This window comes from Petaurus breviceps, unplaced genomic scaffold (genome assembly GCF_028583685.1).
Source record: "Petaurus breviceps papuanus isolate PSGF00001 unplaced genomic scaffold, PetGlider_PUasm1.0 90639, whole genome shotgun sequence".
NCBI lineage: Eukaryota > Metazoa > Chordata > Mammalia > Diprotodontia > Petauridae > Petaurus > Petaurus breviceps.
The window spans coordinates 8355455-8372579 of NW_027187296.1; the positions used below are offsets into that span (position 1 = coordinate 8355455).

Genomic DNA, 17125 nt, shown 5'->3' on the forward strand with positions numbered 1-17125 from the left:
CTAATTCTGTGACCTTGGGTGAGTCAATCTCTTCTCATCTCATTTTTCTTTTTGGAAAATTGCTTTCAATGTTTCCTTTGTTGAAAAATTGGTGGTTTTTTTTCTTTTGTAAATAGGCTTTGATCTGTAGGATAGGTCACCTTTAGTTGAATCTTGAACTTTTTGCCCTTTGGATCACATGATTCTTTTCCTTTCTGCATTTTTTTTTGTGATTAGTAAATAGTCTTATGTTATTCAGTTTTCATTTCCTTTGTATTTCAAGGTCTTTATCTTGGTCATTTGAAGAATTTGTTGTTTGGTTTGGGGATTTTTTGGGATATTTTTGGCATTGCACTTGTTAGATTTAACCAGTTTACATCTTGGAGTTTTCATCCTAGGGTTTTTTTTTTTTCTGGTAGTGAATATTGAGTTTTTGTTTTTCACTTTGTTTTCTCTATTCTCAAGTGAGTAGTTTTGTTGTGTTTTTCCTTGCACTTTGGTAATCAGATATTTTGACCTATGTTCTTCTAGGAGCCTATAAACATTAAATTGTCTCTAAGCACACTGTCTTTGAGATCAACATGTTTTCCTTCTATATGTATCATGGTTTCTTTCAATATTATTGCTTTTTTATGTTCTTCCAGATTGTCCTTCATGTCTTTATATTTGCATTAACAATCAATTGTTTTCTCTTTTACTTCTTTGAAGAGACTCATGACTGGATTCAGCTTTTTCCTTTCTGCCAACTTTTTCTGCTGTGCAAACCATACATTCTTTTTTCATCATTCTTATGTCTCTCTTGAACCATTAACATCCCCCTCTGTTTCCATGCTCTCTTAGGAATTCACAGGATCCTCTGCCCCATTTAGCCTTGGTTCCATTTCCTTTGTTGTGATTTAAACTCAGGCGTATTTGAATTCATTTGGATGTTCTGGTGCTCATCTTCATTTTTGTCTTAGTATGTTCTATATTGTTTTAACTGCTTGTGCTTAAGGTTTCTGAATTTTCTTCCTCTTAAGCTCTTTGGTTTCAGTCTTTTCTTATATTTACCTATCACTTTTTGACTCCTTTATCTTTGATGAGAGATTTCATTTGTTAGTTATGTGCATAGCATTAGATTAGACTCTGGTGATACAAAGAAAAAGGTTCACAAGGAGATTGAATTCTGTCCTTTGATATCTTTGGACTCCTTGTATATTATCCTCTTCCAAAATGCTTTTAAAATCATGGGAGCCTTCTCCTAGGAGCATATCTGGGGAAGTGGGAGACCCAATGTGACATCCAGCTCCCCAAGGAATCAGAATACAATAGAAACTAAAAATGTTTTAGAAGGGGAAAATAATGATAAATGAAGACTGAGCAGTGGTTGGGGAAATTTAGAAAAATAGTTTGACATCTTTACATTATTAAATTTCAGAAGGTTATGGGTAGAATATATTAATAGAAGCCCTCGGAATTTAATTAATCTCTCTAAGCACCAGATGGGGGTATCATCACTTTTCTCCTGGGATTCCCTGGGAGTGGCTGTCCATTCTGTTATCCCAATAGCAGTTCCCTATTACAAATGCCTCAATTACTATGCCGTATTGAGGGTTTTTGGTATAATTAGGTCTTCTTTTGTCCTGAAATACTCTCTATCATTATAAATTTTGGGCTTCTGTGCATGTTAGATATTGAGAGATCTTCTTCCTTAGATCAGATGTCTTCCTCCTCCAGTCGACCTAACATTGATTTCATCATTGCCACTAAGAATTTAGGCATTGAAGTAAGAAGGAAAATGTGGTAAACAGGAGGGGGTGTGGGATGAAGACTGATGGAAATGGCAGTAACTCATACTTGGATTTGTCTCAGATGCACTGGACTTTAGAGTCCCAAGCATCTAATCCTACCAGTTCTCTCCCTGAGAATTGCTCGATTTTTATATATAACCTTTTTTCATTTTTCCATATGGACAAATAGGCAAACACATTAATACTGGGATTCAACTTGAGTGCCACCGATATCTACAGTAAAGTTCTCCTCTCGTTTCTCTCTCTAGTTCTTGTACTTCTGATGCACCTTATGGTGTTTGGCAAGATTTCTTCTTTGTGGTCAAGAACAATCAGAACCTGAAAGAGCTCCAGTTGTTGGGTGCTCAATTTGTTTGTGGATTCATGGACAACCTTTGTGTGGAATTAAGAAATTCCAACTCTAAACTGGAAAAACTTAGGTAAGTCTAAGCCGGTCCCACAACTGGGGTGGCTGCCTATGGGGGAGTGGGGAAAGTGAGGTAAAGAGCTGAGGAAGTTGTGAAAAATAAGGTCCTAGGAGGAAAAGAAAGGATAGACTAGAATCCAAATATGTAGAAAGCAGTAGAATGCAAAAAAAGGGGGGAAGGAGAAAGAGGGAAAAAGGATATTGCTTGAAATTATTTGATATTGTTGTAGATATATTACTTATAACACTAAGAAAATGAAATTAAGGATACACATACTAGCAAAGAGAAGACACAATTATTTCTATTTACAGATGAGATGACAATATACTAAATTTCTGATATCCAAAATTTATATGTAATTAACATGAGATAAATGGGTCAATAGAGAGGAACAAAAGAATGGCAAAGAATAAATAGCCTCTTGAAAACTTGATCCCAATCATAATAGTAAGAGAAGTATAAACGAATACTACTTAGGCTTTAATTTTTACTCAGCAAATTGGTAGAGATGACAAAGAATGACAATAGTCAGTCTTGGAGATACTTTGTGAATATAGGAACAGTAGTGCTCTGTCGGCAGGATGGCAAATTGGTCCGAATATACTAGGTTTCCATTTAGAACTGTGCTAAAAAAATAGAAATCATCCATGTCTAACTGAAGGTATTTTTCCCAGTTATATTAATAAAATGATAATTTAGGGGCAACACAGGAATATTTCCAAAAATTCAAAATGGCCAGATTAACAAAAAAGTAAACTATTCCTTTTTTATGAAACTTATGATTTTTTAAAAAAATTTTTATTTATTCATTTTTAGTTTTCAACATTTACTTCTATAAGACTTCGCAGTCTAAATTTTCTTGCTATCCCTCATCTCCCCCCTCCTGAAGACATCATGCAATCTGGTAAAGCCTCTTTATGCACAATAATATTAAACATATTTCCACATTTGTCATGTTGTAAAGAAGAATTAGAAGCAAAGACAAAAACCACGAGAGACAAGAAACAAAAAAAGAAGAGAGAGAAAATAATATTCTTTGATCTGCATTCAGAGTCCATACTTCTTTCTCTGAATGAGGATAGCATTTTGCATCATGATTCTTTTTAGAATTGTCTTAGATCCTTGTATTGCTGAGGATAGTTAAGTCCATCAAAGTTGGTTGTTGCACAGTGTTGCTGTTGCTATGTATAATGTTCTCCTGGTTCTGCTCACTTCTCTCAGTATCAGTTTACATAAGTCTTTCCAGGTTTTTCTGACGTCCACCTGCTCATCATTTCTTATGGAACAATGGTATACTATTACATTAATAGACCACAACTTGTTCAGCCATTCCCCAGTTGATGGGTATCCCCTCAATTTCCAGTTCTTAGTCCCCACAAAGAGAGTTGCTAAAAATATTTTTGTACACGTGTGTCCTTTTCCCCATATTTATGATATCTTTGGGATACAGACCTGGAAGTGGTATTGCACATTTTTGTAGCCCTTTGGGCATATTTCCAAATCGTTGTCCAGAAAGATTGAATCAGTTCACCATCCCACCAACAATGCGTTAGCCTTCCAAATTTTCCACATCTTCTTCACTGTGTATAATTTTCTGTTGTGTCATGTTATCCAATTTGATAGGTGTGTTGTGGTTATCTCAATGTTATTTTGATTTGCATTTCTCTAATCAATTGTGATTTAGAGCATTGCTTTCATATGACTGTAGGTATCTTTAATTTCTTCCACTGAAAACTGCCTGTTCATATCTTTTGAGCATTAACCTATTGGGGAATGACTTTTAGTCTCATAAATTTGACTCAGTTTTCTATATATGTTAGAAAGAAGGCCTTATTAGAGACACTGGCTGTAAAAATTGTTTCCCAGGTTTCTGCTTACCTTCTACTCTTGCTTGTGTTGGCTTTGTTTGTACAAAACCTTTTTATCTAGTGTAATTAAAATTATCTGTTTTGCATTTTGTAATGTTCTCTATCTCTTGTTTGGTCCTAAATTCTTCCATTTTCCATAGATCTGAGAGGTAAATTATTCCTTGCTTTCCTAATTTGCTTATAGACTCACCATGTATGTCTAAATCATTCACCCAATTTTACCTTATCTTGGTATATGGTATAAAATGTTAGTCTGTTCCTACTTTCTGCCATACTATTTTCCACTTTTCCCAAAAGTTTTGGTCAAATAGTGAGTTGGTAACCCAGGAGCTGGAGTCTTTGTGTTTATGAAACAATATATTACTACTGTGTCTTGTGTACCTAGCCTATTCCACTGATCCATCACTCTTTCTCTTAGCCAGTATCAAATAATTTTATGTTGGCTCATTTTTAACACGGTTTTAGATCTGGTACAGCTAGGCCCCCATCCCTTGCATATCTATTCATCAAATCCCTTCATATTCTGTACCTTTTGTTCTTTTAGATGAATTTTGTTATTTTTTCTAGCTCTGTAAATGACTTTTTGGTAGTTTTATTGGTATGGCACTAAACTAAATTAATTTAGGTAGAACTGTTAGGAACAATTGATATTTTTCCAGTTATTTAGATCTGACTTTATTTGTGTGAAAAGCATTTAGTAATTGTAATATAGTTCCTGGGTTTGTCTTAGCAAGTAGGCTCCTATAAAGCCAAGCACAAGGACTGCTGCTGTGAACAGCTTTCAAGGTTCTGATTATACAGTAATCAGAACTTTTTATTTATTCAGTAGCAAACTAAGACAAAATATTCACAGAAATCACAGTACAGCATTCACAATGTTATGACATAACAACTTATTGCTAAAATGACCATGTAGTTTTCACCGAAGTGGACACATAGTTTTAAAGAAAGTGCATTCATTTAGTAAGTCCTTAATTCCATCATCCTTAAGGGACACAAAATACAAAGGTCTACCCCTTGGTCACAGTAAATCATAATCTTCTAAGCATCAGGTACTGTAATGGGAATGGGAATTTGAAGATCTTCCCTGCCCCTCCTTAATTTGCAATCAAACAGGTACTTAGCACTTAGTTTTAGGTCAATTATTAAGACCAAGAAGTTGTGAATCCCACAGTGGGATGGAATTGTTGACATAACAGAAAGGGGTAAAACAGGGAGGAGCTAATACTTTATATAAGGAAAAGCCCAGGCTGAGAAAGGCCAGAATTTCTGGGAGTGAGCATCTGGAGGCTGGGCTGCTACTGCTAGAGAGAGAAGAGAACTGAGAACTGAACTGACAATTGAGAAGAACTGAGAAATGAGAAGAGAGAAGAACTGGGAGGAGGCATGGCAGTGGTGTCTGTACTTTGTCTGTTTTGATGTGACTTTGTCAGATTTGCCTGTTAATAGAGGATGGTGCTGTTGTTACAAAAGCCCTGGGACCTTGCTGCTGGTTTAAAAGCCTTGAAAGAGGATTTTCTTGTTACATGTTTACAGAAATCCTGGAGGACAGGCTTGCTGATGATTTCAGAGGTCCTGGGACTATACTGATGATTGGTGTTGATTCCTCAGACTTTGTTGCTGGGCCTATGTTGATTTCACAGGCAGAAAGTGAATTGATGAGGATGCCTGCAATGTTCATGAATGTTATTGTGCCTTTGTTAAGCTTTGTCTTTCCAGGAATAGGAACTGTGAAGAACTTGAGGTGGACTAGACACTGTGAGCTTCTGTATGGAACAGGAACTGGACAAGGAGCTAGACAACAAGTAGCTGGCAGGAGCTGGGACCATTGAAGGGGATCCATGGATGCAGAGAGCCAGCCTCAAGTCAAGATGAAAAGACCTCTCCTTGGGCATTTAATGCAAACTGAGAAGATCATGATTTACTAGGGGTGGAGATGTCTGACCTTTACATTTAGATGATTGAGTTAAGGACTTCTCCAGTTAGGAAGAAAGAGGACTTTTTGATTGAAGAGATTAAGACAATGTGACCTAGGGGTGGAGGACTTTTACCTTTGTACTTTGTGTCAATTAAGGAGGCTTGCCTCCTTAAGGATGTTTGAATTAAGGACTTACTAAATGATTGTGTTGCTCAATGAATGCTATCTTTTGCTTAAAACTATGTGACCACTTTGGTGAAAACTATGTGGCCACTTTAGTGATAAGTTGTGAAGGTATAACATTGGTAATGCTGTACTTTGATTTTCTGTGAATGTTACCTTAATTTATTACTGAATAAATAGAGAGTTCACTATACTATCTAATCAGAATCCTGAAAGCTGTTCATAGCTGCAGTCCTCTGGAAAGCTGCTCATGCTTGGCTTCACAGGTACCAAGAAGAGATCTTTTCATCTTGAATCAAGGCTGGCTCTCAGCTTCCATGGTTCCTTTTTCATGGTCCCAGCTCCTGCCCAAATCTATACAACTGTCACCTGGCTTCAAAGACAGGCAGCTCCCAGTTTCTCATCCTGCTCCTTGTCCAGTTTGTCCAGTTCCTTGTCTAGTTCCAGTTCCGTATTGAAGCTCACAGTGTCCAGTCCACCTCAAGTCCTTTATAGTTCCTGTTTCTGGGAAGACAAAGCTTAACAGAGCTAAAACAATATTACTGCACATTGCCAGCACCATCATCAATTCACTATCTGCCTGTGAAATCAACACAGACCCACAAACAAGGTCTAAGAACTCAACACGAAACATCAATACAGACCCAGGACCTTGAAATCACTCCTCCAGGATTTCTGTAAACAGAAAACGAGAAAATCCTCTTTCAGGGCTTCCAGTTAGGTTCCAGGGCTTCTGTACAAAGTATCACAAACAAAAATCAACACAGACATTGTAGAAACAGAGTGCCAGGATACCATAAGTTTTCTTTTTCTCCACACAAGGGTTCCCTTCTCAGTTCTGCCCTCTACAGCCTAGGCCTCTCCTTACATATGGTCATTAGCTCTTCTCTTTTCTGTTCCAGGAGTTCACAAGTTCTAGGGTTCACAAGTTGTGGGATTCACAAGTTCTGGATCTTAACACTTGGTACAATTAAGCAGCTGAAACAAGATGTTAATTCAATAGATGAAAAAAGTGTGAACTACTTCTTTGCTTGCCCTTACAGCTCAAAAATATTTTATGTTGTCTACAGTTACAATAAATGGAATTTTTGTGTCTCTTGCTTCTGGCCTTTGTTAGTAATATATAGAAATGCTGATGATTTAGGTGGGTTTATTTTTTTATCCTTCAACTTGCTAAAATTGTTTATTATTTTATGTAGTTTTTAGTTGATTCTTTAGGATTCTCTATACCATCATATCATCTGCAAAGAGTGATAGCTTAGTTTTTTTTAATTGCCTGTTCTAATTCCTTTAATTTCCTCTTCTTCTTTTATTGCTAAAGCTAATGTTTCTAATACAATATTGAATACCAGTGGTGATAATGGGCATCCTTGTTTCACCCCTGATCTTATTGGAAGCTTCTAGCTCATCCTCATTACATATAATGCTTGCTGATGGTTTTAGATAGATACTACTTATCATTTTAAGAAAACTCCATTCATTCCTACACTCTCTAGTGTTTTTAATAGAAATGGATTCTGTATTTTGTTAAGCATCTATTGAGATAATCATATGATTTTTGTTAATTTTGTTATTGCCATGGCCAATTATGCTGATAGTTTCCCTTATATGGAATGATCCTTGCATTCTTTGTATAAATCCCAACTGATTATAGTATATTATCTTCATGATATGTTGCTGTAATCTTTTTGCTAATACTTTATTTAAAATTTTGAAGTCAATCATTAGGATAATTGGTCTATATCTTTCTTTGTTTTGGCTCTTCCTGGTTTTATTTATTAGCTAAATAGTTTTCTTAATTTTAATTGGATTAATCTATGCTTTGATTTTCAGAATTTGTAATTTGGTATTTCATTCCAGATTTCTGATTTGTTTGTTTTCCAGTGTTTTTAGTTACATGCCCAATTTATTTTTCTCCTCTTTCTCTATTTTATTCATGTAAGCATTTTAGAGATATGAAATTTCTCCTAAGAAATACTTTGCCTTCTTCCCATGAGTTTTGGTGTGTTGTCTCATTTATTGTCATGCTCTTGGATGAAGTTATTAACTATTTCTGTTAGTTGTTGTTTGACCCACTCCTTCTTTAATCTTTAGTCTTTCCATGGACCTTTATTACACACAAATTTTAATTGCATAATGGTCTGAAAAGGATGTATTTAATATTTCTGGCTTTTTGCATCAGATTGGAGGGTTTATGCCCTAATGCATGGTCAGTTTTTGTGTAGGTGCCATGATCTGCTAAGAAAAAAGTATATTCTTTAACATTCCCATTCAGTTCTTTCTAGAGATCTACTATATCTAACTTTTCTAAAATTCTGTTCACCTCCTTAATTCCTTTCTTATTTATTTTGTGGTTAGATTTATCTAGTTCTGAGAAGGGGAGAGTGAGGTCCCCCACTAGTATAGTTTTGCTTTCTATTTCTTCATGTGACTCCTTAGCTTCTCCTCTACGAATTTGGATTCTGTACCACTTGATGCATATATGTTTAGTATTGGTATTGTTTCATTATCTATGGTACCTTTTAGTATGATGTAGTTTCCTTTTATCTTTTAATTAGATCTATTTTTGAACTCAGGTCCTCCTGACTTTAGAGCCCATGCTGTATTCACTGCACCCCCTAGCTGCCCCTCTAATATCTTTAATTTCTTCCTCTGAAAACTGCCTGTTCACATCCTTTGACCATTTATCAATTGGGGAATGACTTGTATTCTTATAGATTTGATGAAATGATTCATTTAACTTGTGGTTTATGTCTCCTACAGCCTCGAAAACTTCAATTTAACTTTCTCGTGTTATCAGGGTCTCATCTCTATTCCCAGTTTGAAAAGCCTGCATTTGTGTGATATTTCCTTTGAGGACGATGGGAAAAATTTGTCATGTGAGAATGTTGGAGAAAAGAACTGTCAGCTAGAGACACTAAGGTGAGTCTGTATAACCGTCATCTCTATGGAGCCTCCTGAGCATCAGGGCCATAAGGTTAAAGTAAGCAGGAATAACAGCACTGATTTGTGAGGGTGAGTGAAGGGGGCCTGATGGAGATCATGGGAGGGCTTTACCCTCTTTTATTCCTCTAGGGAGTTTTGCACAATAGACCCTTCTCTTCACCAGGCTTTTGGGGCCAGTTTATTCAGGGGAATGCTCCCTTCTCTCTGATATCCCATTGAAAATTCTCTGACTTTCCCTTGATCTATCCCTACAAACTGATAAAAGTTTCCCCTTATGTTGTCTTCCCCCTATGTTTCTTGTGCCACAAGAACTTAGCTCTGGTGTGAGAAAAATGAATTGCACTGTTAGGAAAAATTATGGGGAAATAACCACTATTTCAGTGAATAAATGCTATTGAAAAGCTCCCTTTTTGTGGAGAAGGGTCTCCTTCATACTCCTTCACCCCAACTTCCCACCATTACAATCTGCAAAATGAGTAGCTATTTAGCCCACTATCTCTGTATACTTGTGGTAGGTTTGGGACACTGCCCCCAAGGAGAGAAGAAGCACAGCTGTCTCCCCCATTGTTACTGTGGCTGTGGTCTCACTTGAAGAGTTGGTGGAGGTGGGGGTGGTGCTGAGTCATCATGGCACTAGCTCCAACCTGTGAAAAGGCAGGGATGGCAAGGTTAGGGAAGAGTTAGTAAGCTCCTCTGGCTACAACAGAGAGAGGGAGTGAACCAGGGTAAAATAGAGAAGGACTATCCCCTCCACCATCCTGGATACTATCCCTCTCTCACTACTTTATTGGTTTCTATGTCACTAAGTTGGCTTCTGTTGAGTCAGTTGTACACACACACACACACACACACACACACACACACACACACACACTCCACATCTTTATACACAAAGTGTTGTCTTGTCAAGCAGTCTTGTATTTACACAGTTGGGTTTTTTTTAATCCTGATTAATAATACATTGTAGAGTTTTGTTTGAAATCCAAGAGAAGCTTCCTTGTTTTTTACTTGAAGGAAAAACCTTCTCTCCATTTTTCATATTGAAAAATTTGTCCCATTCTAGTTCTGTGGTAATTTCTCCATTCTTCTCTGTGATACCTAAATTTACCAGTAAACCACGCCACTTAGTATTTTGTGGGTTTTCTCACCAGGCAGTTACCTATATGAGTAAAACCAAAAGTCCTGCTCCTAGGTCTATCCTTAATACAGATATAGGGACATTTGGGGAGTCTGAGTTAGCTTTCTTTTCATAATTTTTTGGATTACTCTTATTTTTTTTTCTAATTTTGCCTTGATCTCTCATTTAATTTTCAAAGTCCTTATTAAGTTCTTCTGAGAATTCTTTTTGGACTTGTTGAAAAAGAAGTGACTTTTTTTTTTTAGCTCCACTATCTTATAAATATGAAGCCATATACTCTCTCTCCCCATAGTAGATAACTCTGGTTGGCTTCTTTCTCCTCTGCTTACTCATTTTTTCTTTTCTTTTTTTTGGTTTTATTTTTAGCAGCTCATTATTGACATTCAGATTTTAGTCCCCAGGTGTGGGGAATGATGCTCCAGGCCTCAGGTCCTTCTTACTGTTATTTTCTGAGCTCTGTCCAGGGGGCCAGCCTTGGGCACTCCTCTTTATCCCTGAGCCAGAAATGCACCCTTCCCCTGCCCAAGTCATTCTGTCCCACAAATGCTCTTGCTTACTTTGGTCCCTCTGGTGGCTGCAAACTCTAGCTTTCCTCTCTGTGCTGGAACTGAAACCAGGGTCTCTGCTCTCCTGCCCATGGGTAGCAAGGTCTCTGCCTGTCTGCTACTGCAGTCAGGAGGTGTGTGCTAGCTTCTTCTCCCCTGCAGGAGCAGTAAGAGCCCACAGTCACAGCAAGGAACTGCAGCTGTAGCTCAGGACCATGTCAGGCCAGCACAGCTGTGTTTGGCTTCATCCCTCAATAGTGGAAGGTCCTTCAATCTTCTGCTCAGCCTCTAATCTCCACACTGTCTGTGAGGTGAAAGTAGCTGAGGCTGAGGCTGCCCCCCTGCCTAGCTGCCCCCAGGGCTTGTTGTTTGTTGATTGAGTGGAGTAGGCCTGGAGGTGTTTGCTCTTCACTCAGACCAAACCTACTCTCCCAGAGGGGAGTCTTTCTTGGACTCTTCTCACATTCCCTCAGGAGAACAGCTGCACCCTGACTTTTGGTTCTTTCTGCTGCTCTACATTAACTCTGTGGCTGTGTTCTCTCTTTCCTTGTGGAGGAAATTTGGAGAGGTTAAATTTTCTGACCTACCCCACCAACTTCCCCAAATCCTCTGCATATTCTTTGTTTCTGATGGTGCCATAATATTCTGTTACATTCATCTACAAATTGTTCAGCCATTCCATACCATTCCAATGGTAGCCTTTGTTCTTCCAGTTCTTTTGCTATCACAGAATTCTACATTAACATTTTGTTTTATGTGACCTTTCTTTCTGTCATTGACATCCTTGCTACATGTGCTCAGTAGTGAGACATCACTGGGCCAAATGTTGAGTTTATTGATTTGGGGGGACATAGTTTAAAATTTTTTTTCCAGAGCATTTAGACTAATTGATTCCTAGGCATACCCAAGGTATGTTTGTATTCCTGACTTTCCACTTCTTTATAGCTTTGACCATTTACATTTAAAAAAAAAAAAACATCTTTGCCATTTTTCTGGGTCAAAGATGAAGCTCAGAAATGTTTCATTTGCATTTCTCTTATTAGTGATTTGGGCCAATTTTTAGTATTATTGTTGACTTTTTGCTTTTCTTCTGAAAATAGTTTGTTCATATACTTTGACTTCTTTATTAGGGGAAGACTTGCATTTTTTTCATGAATTCAGTAATTTTTAGACCACACCTCTGATTCCACTGGTATTGTGAACTTTCGGTGAAACACCTTTCTGCCATTGCCAATCAGTAACTGCTGTGCAACTTATGGTCTTAAACAGTGTCTTGATGAATTGGCTATGATACATTTATTACAGAGAGTTGGCACAAATAGCTTTTCCCCAACTGACAGTTTTTCTTCTGCATCCTAGCTGCAGTGATCTGTTTTATGTAAAATAAGTTTTGTTTAGTTTCATCTAATTTTAATTTTCTGTTTCATCATATAATCTACAAACACTTCAATACAATGGAATATGGTTTATTCAGGCCTAGTAATAAACTCATTGAAGAAAGATACTCTTGCCAACCCTCATATTATCTAGGTTTTCAGTTCTATTCTCCATTGTTCTGTGCTTCCAATCTGAAGGCCCTTTTCTTTGGACCTTGTCCATTCTACTTTTTCAGCTCTCATGACCACCATCCTGCTATAGGCTCCCTACACTTCTAACCTGGATTTTTGGAACACTCTTAATTGGTCTCTGCTCTTAGTCTTTTTTTCCTCTCCAGTTTATCTGCCATACATTTGTCAAAGTGATACCCCTACAACATCAGTTGATCATGGAAAGCCTCATACCTGCTATATGACTGCACAGGTTTATCAGCCCTCCTTCCTTTTCATTCTTTGTCTCAGGCTTTTTCACTCTCCACCCTTTAGCTTCATGTGGGAGCTAAGGATTTCTGGCCTCCTCTTTACATCCTTTATCTTCTTTGTCTTTCATTTACAGCATTTTCTCCCTTCCTCCAAGGAACAGTTCATATTTTCTTTTAGCCTGGGAAGTAGCAAGGTGTTCTCCCAGCACTTCCCCTCCTCCACTAGGAACATAGCCCACCTACATCTTGTAGCTCTCTAGCTGTTGCTTGGCTCTTGTAGGCACAGTCTCTAGATCACTGGCACCTTCAACCCTGCTCTCCATGTTTCCTTGAACCTTTACGGTTAACTTACACACATCATTTATCTGGTTACTGTCTTTGCAGTGTGCCTAGTAGTTGTGTCTCTTGTGAATATAGAGGGCTCAAGTCCTTGGACTCTTGAGTAGTGTTTTAGCTTCCAGGAGTCTTTCTTACCTTTTTCTGGGTTTTACTAGCCTTTTCTCATTATTCAGTGCAGTGCTATGGCTGCACACATGAATGTCAATACATTTATATGCAATGTTTCCTTGGCCAAATGCAAATAATTGTGGGTCTATTCGCTAAAAAGCAGAAGGGGAATTCATCCCTGATCTGTTTCTTCATTATTTTTTGATTAAAAAAAAAAGCCTAATCCCAATTAACATGATTGTTTATTTTCCCCTTCATTCATGTGCTTGACAAAAAATGACCCAAAAAGTTAAATCAGCATGGAGGGTAATGAGCAGTAGCTTTTGAAAAATTTATTTTCTTTGACTTTTATAATTCATGATATTTTTCATTTTTGACTTCACATAACATATATTTACCAACATATTTCTTTAATTCCTATTCCTCCTCTCACAGAGTCATGTCATATTTTATTAATTTTAGATATTTTAGATATAGGCCAGAAGCTGAAGCTGCGATGTGGGTGGCGGCTGCTTGGCTGTGGTGCCTCAGCGGCTTCTCGCCTTGGGTGCAAAGGCCAACTGCACTCACAACTACTGGATCCCAGAGTCCACACTGCACTGACCTCTCACTTTGTCCTTAGCATCTCTGTGTTGATAATTCTGGAAACCGCCACAGATGCTGGTGATCTGAAGTCCCTCCAGCCGATGGTTGGTCAGGCCTGCCCTAGGGCTAAAACCTCGGCTCAAATGGGGCTGGGCTCAGCTCCCAGAGTGCTGATTATTGCCAGCCTGCCAGGCTGTCCTTAGCAGGAGGTTAGCTTCTCTGTGTCATTTTGTGGGTTCTGTAGCTCCAAAGTTTGTTCAGAGTCCAAGCCGGAGCCCCAGGAAGTCCTGTTTCTACTCCGCCATCTTGACTCTGCCTCCATTTTGTAGTAGTCTTTCACGTTGTTATTAGACATTGCTATCCTTTTTTTTTTGAAAGATGTTCATCTCCTTTGATCACTTATTCACTGAGCAAAGACTCAAATCACATTAATTCTGTCTATTCCTTATATATATCTTGTATATTAATCCCATATCAAAGATTTGCTGCCAAAAAAAACAAAGCATTTTCCCACTGTCTCCCTTTCTTATCATACCATGGATTCAACTCACAGACAAAACCTTTCATTTAATGAGTATGAACTATTTTGTGTTTTGTTGTTGCCTCTACCTAAGAATCTTCCCATATTTATAATTGTCTAAGTTTCTGATCTGATTCTCTTCTTCTCTTTCTTCCTTTCTTTTTTCTTCTTGTTCTTCTTCTTATTGTTATTGTTCTTTTCCACATTATGACCTTCAGGTCATATATACATTTTGAGTTAATTAGATTATGTGTTATAAATATTGGTCTAAACTAATTTATTTCTGTCAAAATGCTTCCTAGTTTTTCCAGCAATTTTTTTTCAGGTAGTTAGTTCTTCCATGTGTAATTTATGTTCTCATGTCTGTTGAAGACCAATTAATGAATTTAGGTGTTTCTGATTCTTTCTTATTTAATCTGCTCTACTGTTATGCCTTTCCATTTTTTTAACTAGTACTAAATAGTTTTGCTTACTTTTGCCTTATTATATAATTTGAGGTCTAAAAATGCCGTTCTCTGGAAGAGACAGAACTTTTCTAAAGAAACTACATTTGTTCCATTGAAGAGACGATGACAAAGAATGGTGATCATGAAGTGGATGTCTTTTTAGCTTTGCCCAGAGAAAGGCAAGCGGTGAATTATTCACAAAAAATGCAATTAACTGCTTTCCTTCCTATTACGTTTTCTCCTATAGTTTGACGTTTTACCATCTTACCTCTACATGTTCCCAGAATTTCTGCTTTGTTATCAGTAGCACTAAGAGCCTGAAAAACCTGGATGTGAGAGGAATTTCCTCGGAGGAGGGAGGAATAAAACTTCTGTGTAAGGCCTTGGAAAACCCAAACTGCAAGTTAGAGACACTGAGGTGAGTTCCCACATGTTCCTTTCTTTGAGGTTCTGTTTGGCATCAGGGGCAGGAGTCCATGAGGGAAAGAGAGCAGCACAAACCAAGGAATGGGAAGTGAAAACTGTCTGCCTAACCCAGGGTAAGGGTTCATAGTCTTACACTCTCACTGTGCTGTAAGCAGAACATGATAGGGAAAGACTGGTTGCTAGGGGAATACTGCCTTTCTCTCTCAAGAGCCAATTTTCACATGTATGTGCATGGCTCCTAAATCTGCGTTTTCAGTCCTCATTTTTGGTAATGTCTTCTTCCAAAAATATCTCCTTTATCCATTTCCCTCTGATTATGTTTTCTCCTACAGCCTGGCATGTTGTCATCTTACCTCTACATGTTCCCAGTATCTATTCTGTTGTCTCAGTAGCAATAAGAGCCTGAAAAAGCTGGATCTGAGTCAAAATTCCTTGGACGAGGAAGGAATAAAACTTCTGTGTAAGGCCTTGGAAAACCCAAACTGCATGTTAGAGACACTGAAGTGAGTTTCCTCATTTTCTCTTGGTTGATGTTCTGTTTGACATCAGGAACAGGAGTCCATTAGGGGGAGAGAGCAGCACAGACCAAGGAATGGAGAATGGAAACTGTCTGCCTAATCCAGGTTCAGGCTTTGTGCTCTCAGGAGGAACATGACAGGAAAAGATTGGTTTGCTAAGAGAATACTGTCTTTCTGTCTGAGCCAATTTTCTTGTTTATGTGCCTGGCTCCTAAATCTGTGTTTTCATTACTAAAATCTGGATATCCTGTGAGCATGTCAGATTCAACACATCTGAACTGAGCAGTTTGTTTTTTTTTTTTTCAAGAAAACCCACACCTCTTCCTCCCTTCCCTATTTCTGCTGAGGATCCCATCCTTCTGGTCACTCAGGTTTGCAGCTTCACTGTTATCCTAGATTCCTCACCTTCTCACCCCATTTATAAAATCAGTTGCCAAATTTTGTAATTTTTTTTTATACCAAAATCTCCTTTATCTATTTCTTGTCTCTATTCATGAAAGAAAGACAGAGCTCTATTCCCTAGCTGACTAATTGTTTCTCCAGTGGGAACCACCTAGTCACAGCTGGCTCTGGAGGAGAAAGTGAGATTGGTGACTTTGTACATCCCTCCCTCCCTTACATCCAGTTCACTTGCATGTCCTGGCATCACCTCCCTGATGTCATGGACCTCTTTGAGAATCAAGTTCCAATAACATCCTCTGTGAGTAATGGTTGACCAATTTTGGTGGCAAGGAACATCAAAGCACACACTCAGAAGATCACAAAATCAAAGCTCCTCCACCAGAGGTGGGGACCTTGCCACTTTTAGGCCACATGTAGCTTTTTGGGTCCTTAAGTGCAGCCTTGTGACTGAATCCAAGTTTTACAGAACAAATCCTTTTCCCAAAGTAACTTTTCCTATCTTTTGTGCTTTTTGCTAGTTGGCCTCAGAGGTGTCTTATTCTACATTTTGTTTATTAGTAGTCATTTGTAGCAGTCTTTCATGTGGTTATTAAAGGTTTTCAGTTTCTCTTTGGAAACCTGTTTGAGCACTTATTTATGGAGCAATGACTTAAATCACTTCATTCTGTCTCTTCTCTCTCTCTTTATGTGTGTGTGTTTGTGTGTGTGTGCGTGTATATCTATATATCTTGCATATCAATCCCATATCCATGATTTGCTCTCAAAAAATCTGAAACAAAACATGTTCCCAATGTCTCCCTTCCTTATCACATCATTAATTCCGTTCATGGGAAATACCTTTCAATTGCATTTAATGAACATCAGCTAGTTTGCGTTTTGTGTTGCCACTATCTAAGAGTTCTCTAGTATTTGTGGTTGTCTAAGTGTGTGATTTGATTCTCTCCTTCTTATTCTTCATGTTTTCGTTCTTGTACTTATACTTGTTTTTAAAGATTTCTTAAAACTTTTGATTACATTTAATAGATAGGAACTATTGTGTATTTTGTTGTTATGACTAACAATTCTCCCATATTCATAGTTGTCTGAGTTTCTTGACCTGATTCTCCTCTTCTCCCCCCCCCCCCCTCTCCCTCCTTCACCCTTCTTTTCCCTTTTCCTCCTCCTCCCCCTCCTCTTGTGCTTTTCCTGCTCCTCCTCCCCCATATGCTC

The 17125-nt window shown here is 38.1% G+C and overlaps 1 protein-coding gene across 3 annotated transcripts in view; it reads left to right on the forward strand.

Moving 5' to 3' along the window:
- The window catches only part of LOC138143474 (NACHT, LRR and PYD domains-containing protein 3-like), a 51536-nt gene that overhangs the window by 14719 nt on the left and 19692 nt on the right, over nt 1-17125 (forward strand). For 2 of the 3 annotated variants that reach the window (XM_069064749.1, XM_069064747.1), the window contains exons 5-8: nt 2018-2188; nt 8909-9067; nt 14818-14988; nt 15329-15499. In XM_069064749.1, coding sequence (XP_068920850.1) covers nt 2018-2188; nt 8909-9067; nt 14818-14988; nt 15329-15499 — 672 coding nt within the window. The remainder of the gene's footprint in view (nt 1-2017; nt 2189-8908; nt 9068-14817; nt 14989-15328; nt 15500-17125) is intronic. The other variant, XM_069064748.1, reaches the window with a different exon arrangement.